Genomic DNA, 6696 nt, shown 5'->3' on the forward strand with positions numbered 1-6696 from the left:
AAACGTTTTGGAAAATATCAGCGTTTCGTGTTCGTTTTGACTTCGTGTGGACGGGGCCTTTGTTTTTGGTCCACTCTATAAGGCCTCGAACTCAACACTAATTCTGACATTTGAATTGAAAAAGCTTCCAGGTTGGGTAGCAAACCATCTTCAAATTTGAAACAAAGCCCAGCGGATTGTTTTATTTTTATTTTTTTTACAGCACTAGTGGCTTTATCTACAGACAGTGGGCTGACAGGAAAGGGAGACTTGTGGAAAAGGACCACAGGCCAGATTCGAACCCGAGTTGCCCGCATCTAGGACCATGGCCTCCATACATGGGTCGTGTGCCCTTACCACACCCCAGTGGATAGTTTCATAACTTTTTTGGAATGACTATGACCTGGATGACTCAGAATCTTCACCATAGTGAAAAATTCTCACAGCAGCCCATGCCCTGGTGTAAAACTAAACAAATGTTTTCCTTTATTTTATCTCAACTTGATGCTAAAATAAAAGCAACCTATTTATCTGTACAAAAAGGTGAATTTGATTTTGTGCTACTAATCTGAGGATGTAGAGAACCAAACATGATCTGCTGCAAAACCCACAGTATAATCAAGCTGTGCTTTTACCTAAGAGAGGGAAAATGAGTTTTATACATCCTCTATTGTATTTTTTTAACTAAATTGATCGATAAACAAATCTGTTGTTTGGAATGTATGTAGCAAGATGAGCGTGATGTAGATTTATTCAGCAGTTGGCTGCAGTCTTACCCTGTCAGTCAGGCTCAGGTCGCATTGGCTTCTTTCCAGCAACAGTCTTGCGATGTGTGTGTGGCCTCGTTCTGAGGCGAACATGAGGGGCGTCATCCCCTGGTCGTCCTGGATGTTTGCGTCGGCTCCACAGCTCAGCAGGAGGCGGACCATAACAATTCGACCGTGTCTTACTGCCAAGTGCAGCGCTGTCTGGCCCGTCTGTGGTGAGAGGAACAGTAAAATAAAAAATAGTCTTTATAAACTCTGTATGAAACGTCTTGTATGAAATGGAAATATTGAAGACTCAACAATGTGTGATGTTTTGTCACATTAGATTGAATACACCATGTTACCTGACTGGAGCGAATATTAACATTCCCCAACTCCATTAACTTTCGGACGACCTCCATCCCAGCGGGTCCATCGGGAGCGGTCAGCGAGGCCAGCATCACTGCTGTGTATCCAGCTTTGTTCTGAATGTTTGCGTCGCTCACACCTTTTAAAGACATTTTCAACCACTAGGATACAGTAAAGGCCTTTCCCATGAGCAAAGCCCGCCGATAAACCCCATTACCTGTTTCCAGCAGCAGACTCACAATGCTGTAGTTGCAGTGGGACACGCTGTAATGCAGCACCGTGTTGCCGTTGTCATCTTCCAGATTGACGAGGAAAGCCAGCAGAGACGGTGCTTCCTTCTTTACTTCCTTCAGGTATGCAGCTACCCTGCAGGCCTCTGAGGCCTCCTCCGCCGCAGTGCCAAACCAGTGCTGGAACATTGTGACCAGAGCTTTCCTCTAGATAAAAACATACCAGGAAACAACTGACAAATGAACTGGTCAACAAATTGATTTTTAAGACCCTTTATGGCCCTTCCCAGTCAAAAGCCAGCTGAATCCAACTTCCAGCCACTGGCCTTCTCATTGACGTGCATATTTTTTACTCCACCCTTTCACTTAATTACAGGGTCTGACCAGGAGAGAACGCTTCTCTTTAGCTCTTAATGTCCACAAATAATAACAGAAAGAATATTTTAGATGTTTAAAAATGAATTGTAGGGGACAAGCCAAGGACCCATCAAGGAAAGTGCGGAAATTTTGAATGGCTACTACTGTAGGTATTAATTCATACAATTTCAATCAATACTGATTGGTGAAATAAAAGAGTCAGCATTTCGCTAAACTACAATCGCTAAACTAAAATTTTATTGTTTCTTTAAGATATTGTGATATTAAAATCTCTATAAATGCATTTATGATTGAAAAAGAATTTTTATTTGGCTCATTGGTGCCTCAACTGCTCCTTGACGACTGCCTTGCCCCTTTGAGCACCACATTGGGGACCCCTGATCTAGACTTTATCTGATTAGCAAACTTTCAACATAAAAATCTGTTAATTGCATTATTTTTTCTTCATGCTATTGCTTTAAATTTAAAATGAAATATCTATTATTCAACTCTTCTTTAACAAAACACCCTCTGCTGAGCCATATGACGTTCTATTTAATATGTGTTTTTAGCAAGGCGTTGCGTAGTCCACAGGGACGAACAAAGCATTTGGGAGGTCACTTATTTTGTAACAGCCATTTTTTGCATGTTTTTTGAATCTACAGTTTGAAAACTGTTGTTGGGACATCAACGGAGAATTCACAGACGCTGTTAGTTATCCTGGAACAATGCGAACATGTGGATAAACAGTCTGCTCTGACAGATAGCTCCCACTAATGACTGTCCTCTACCATCAATGTGTGATGTGTACAGTTCTTGCACACTTCTAACCCTTTCCTCATTATTTTTCCCACAAAAGCAGTAATAGTCTCGCACTGAAGTCTTAACAACTCCTTTGTCTGAAGTAAGTTTGTGTTAATCCTGATGGTTTTATATTGAGAAATGTTTTTTTTTTTAAAGCACGGTTTAAATAAGTGATCTCCCCCAGGGGCAGGAACTTGGAATGAAAGCTCTGCAATGGAAGCACCTTTGGAGAGAAGTAGTTTTTAATACAAATGTTTGCAAACATCACTTTCAGGAAGCACAGATTAAACAAACGTCACAGCCTGCAGCCTAAAACAAAGGTAAGGAGATTAATTTTTCTAAATATTTCCAGTTTTTGCTCTTAGTGAGGTGCTTCTTATGCTTTTTTAGGCAGAGAAATTATTTGGAGTAGATTTTTGGTTAAGCCCAGCAAAGCGTTATCATCCGCAAAAGGTTCTACAGTCGAGGGAAGTTTTAGTTTAAAGCCAAAATGTCTCAGTAGACAAAAAGGGGACATCGTTTCTTCCCTCTTCGCCCACAGAAACGTAAGAAGCCTTCCTGGATAAGAGGTGCACATCAGCTTATGGATCTATGAGTTTGCTTCCTCCCTACGAAGAACAAAAATATAGCTGAGGGGAAATATTAACTTTAAATGGCTCATTAGAGCTAACAATCATTGTCAGCCTTTCAAATCAGAGTATTCAGTACAGTTTGACCATATTAACCACTTAACTGAACCTGAAAAGACAGGTCAACTCAAACTATTTATAGATGAAAGTTGGTTATTTAGGCATAAACATACTAGTGACCAGTGTTGTATAGTAACAAAATAAAAATACTTCACTACTGTACTTAAGTATATTTTGGAGTACTTTATACTTTCCAAGAGTATACATTTTTTTGAGAACTTTCACTTTTACTTCACTACATTTACGAACTTAATTGCATACTTTTACTCCGATACATTTTTAATGTTTGGTTTAGTTACTAAGTAAAAAAAAAAAAAAACGAGCGAAAGAAACGCAAGTGTTTTGAACCCGCCTACTCACTACAAAGTCGGGTCTTGCCTGGGCTTGTTCATCAACACCAATAAGATACGCCTGTTTCGCAAAGCCAGTCTAAATTTATCCTACACTTGGTTGTTTATATTATTTTAAGTGAATTTAACCTTCAAAGTTTAAGAAAAATGTAAAAAATGTCATTCAAACTGCATTACTTTTTACTTACACTCACCGGCCTTTTTATTAGGTACCCCATGCTAGTAACGGGTTGGACCCCCTTTTGCCTTCAGAACTGCCTCAATTCTTCGTGGCATAGATTCAACAAGGTGCTGGAAGCATTCCTCAGGGAGTTTGGTCCATATTGACATGATGGCATCACACAGTTGCCGCAGATTTGTCGGCTGCACATCCATGATGCACATCCATGATCTCCCGTTCCACCACATCCCAAAGATGCTCTATTGGATTGAGATCTGGTGACTGTGGAGGCCATTTGAGTTCAAGAAACCAGTCTGAGATGATTCCAGCTTTATGACATGGCGCATTATCCTGCTGAAAGTAGCCATCAGAAGTTGGGTACATTGTGGTCATAAAGGGATGGACATGGTCAGCAACAATACTCAGGTAGGCTGTGGCGTTGCAACGATGCTCAATTGGTACCAAGGGGCCCAAAGAGTGCCAAGAAAATATTCCCCACACCATGACACCACCACCACCAGCCTGAACCGTTGATACAAGGCAGGATGGATCCATGCTTTCATGTTGTAGACGCCAAATTCTGACCCTACCATCCGAATGTCGCAGCAGAAATCGAGACTCATCAGACCAGGCAACATTTTTCCAATCTTCTATTGTCCAATTTCGATGAGCTTGTGCAAATTGTAGCCTCAGTTTCCTGTTCTTAGCTGAAAGGAGTGGCACCCGGTGTGGTCTTCTGCTGCTGTAGCCCATCTGCCTCAAAGTTCGACGTACTGTGCGTTCAGAGATGCTCTTCTGCCCACCTTGGTTGTAACGGGTGGTTATTTGAGTCACTGTTGCCCTTCTATCAGCTCCAACCAGTCTGGCCATTCTCCTCTGACCTCTGGCATCAACAAGGCATTTCCGCCCACAGAACTGCCGCTCACTGGATGTTTTTTCTTTTTCGGACCATTCTCTGTAAACCCTAGAGATGGTTGTGTGTGAAAATCCCAGTAGATCAGCAGTTTCTGAAATACTCAGACCAGCCCTTCTGGCACCAACAATCATGCCACGTTCAAAGTCACTCAAATCACCTTTCTTCCCCATACTGATGCTCGGTTTGAACTGCAGGAGATTGTCTTGACCATGTCTACATGCCTAAATGCACTGAGTTGCCGCCATGTGATTGGCTGCTTAGAAATTAAGTGTCAACGAGCAGTTGGACAGGTGTACCTAATAAAGTGGCCGGTGAGTGTATACTTGAGTACATCTATTCTTACAGTAATTCTTATACTTAAGTACAAGCCATTTCAGATACTTTAAGACTTTTACTCAAGTAAAATTTCAGTCAGTGACTTGGACTTTTACCAAAGTCATATTTTGGAGAGGTACTTATACTTTTACTTGACTCTGAGAATTCAGTACTTTATACAACACTGATCTTGACTGTTTTTTTATTGGTTATCCATCTATGACACCCTGACAGATTACTGGCGCTTTAATAACAGTCCTCTCCTTCCCTGGAGTCATATAAAAGAGTATTTACCATGTCCTCATTAGGGTTGTCTGTGATGTCCATGTGATCCTTCACAAACAGACAAGCGGACATGAAGTCTGGACTCGGTGTGTCCCTAGAAGATAACAATCAGGTAATAAATAACACAGACAATCTGCCTCCTGCTACTAAATATGCTCCCATAGAACAATTAAAAACAAACACTGTTGTTTTGATCAATCAAAATTAGATCAATACCAAACAGATACTGATTTGTAGTCTGCTGTGTTCTCACCTTCCTTCTGTATCTGAGCCAGAGATCCCGTCCATCTGCTCTCCCACAGTTTTTGGTTTGGGCTTTTTCTCGAGGCCGTCAGCTTCCAGCGAAGCTGTGTTTCCATCTGTTTGTCCTGATATTGCTCCCACCAGAGTAACATGTCCTTTTGGGAATGTCAGCATCTCTGCTTGGACTGTTTTTGCCTCCATCCCCTGAGGGGTAACACTGGTGTCCCGGTGTTCCAAATCACTAAAGTCCTGGCTGAACATGCTTCTCACCGTGGACATTTGGATTCTAAAGTGAAATAAAAGTTATGAAATTATTACCTATTTTATCCTCAGTAAAACCTTTGAACTGCTTTTGATTACCTTAAATTGATAAAAGCAATTTCATATTATTTTCTTTCAAAAAATCTTTGTTCCAGTCTGGATTTATATCAGCATGAACTGACATAAGAGTCATTTAGTCAGTTCAGTCACACTGTGAGCTGATTCAATTACTGGAGCCAGACTAAGATTTATATGACATGCGACTCAAATGCATTATTCTTTTTAAAAAGGTTAGAAATGATTTGAGTGAAATGATTACTGGCTTCATTGGCTGAGAGTGAAAGCACAAAGATGAAGCTAAGCGGACGTCAAGCCTGCTGAGGCTGAATATGTGACGTTCTGAGCCAAACGATGTCTCTCTCTAAATATGAGTCCTTAAACCCCAAAGAATGAATAAAACATGTCTTTAAGGCTTTGTCTGCTTTCCCTCATGTCATCTTTTGACTTGTTGGTCTTGTCTTACTGACAGCTTCATTAAGAGTTTTATCCATCTCCCAGACCAAAATCAATAAGCTGTTTTTTTTTCTTGGTGAAATAAATGTTCCTCTAAAGCCTCTATTTCAGCCAATAATCATAACAGCGGAAGTCTCTGAGAAGTATCCACTAACCCTCCATCTGCATCCACAGCGTGCAGCTTTTTTAACTTCTGTGTGCTTCCATCAAACTCCAGGGTGGATTTAGAGGCTAAAAGGAGACAGATTCACAAAATAAGATCACGTAAGAGGAGAACAAAATACAGCTGATGAGATATGGAACATCAATTTGACTTTTTAGATAAATCCTAGGGATGCACGATATAATCAGCCCCCTATCGGTATCGGCCTGTATCGGCCTTAAAACTGAATATCGGACATCGGCCACCCCACCGATATTTAACCCGATATTTGATGAGCTTTTAAAATCTAAAAACAAAAAAAAAATATTACTTCTTC

The 6696-nt window shown here is 40.8% G+C and overlaps 1 protein-coding gene across 1 annotated transcript in view; it reads right to left on the reverse strand.

Moving 5' to 3' along the window:
* Positions 1-6696, reverse strand: part of LOC107083601 (KN motif and ankyrin repeat domain-containing protein 4-like) — a 28423-nt gene that overhangs the window by 6142 nt on the left and 15585 nt on the right. The window contains exons 3-8 of the mRNA XM_015372957.1: positions 6373-6448; positions 5454-5729; positions 5210-5294; positions 1312-1531; positions 1091-1233; positions 756-956 (exon numbers count right to left, since the gene is read on the reverse strand). Coding sequence (XP_015228443.1) covers positions 756-956; positions 1091-1233; positions 1312-1531; positions 5210-5294; positions 5454-5729; positions 6373-6448 — 1001 coding nt within the window. The remainder of the gene's footprint in view (positions 1-755; positions 957-1090; positions 1234-1311; positions 1532-5209; positions 5295-5453; positions 5730-6372; positions 6449-6696) is intronic.

Source organism: Cyprinodon variegatus, unplaced genomic scaffold, assembly GCF_000732505.1.
Source record: "Cyprinodon variegatus isolate N-32 unplaced genomic scaffold, C_variegatus-1.0 Scaffold79, whole genome shotgun sequence".
In the NCBI taxonomy this organism is placed as follows: Eukaryota; Metazoa; Chordata; class Actinopteri; order Cyprinodontiformes; family Cyprinodontidae; genus Cyprinodon; species Cyprinodon variegatus.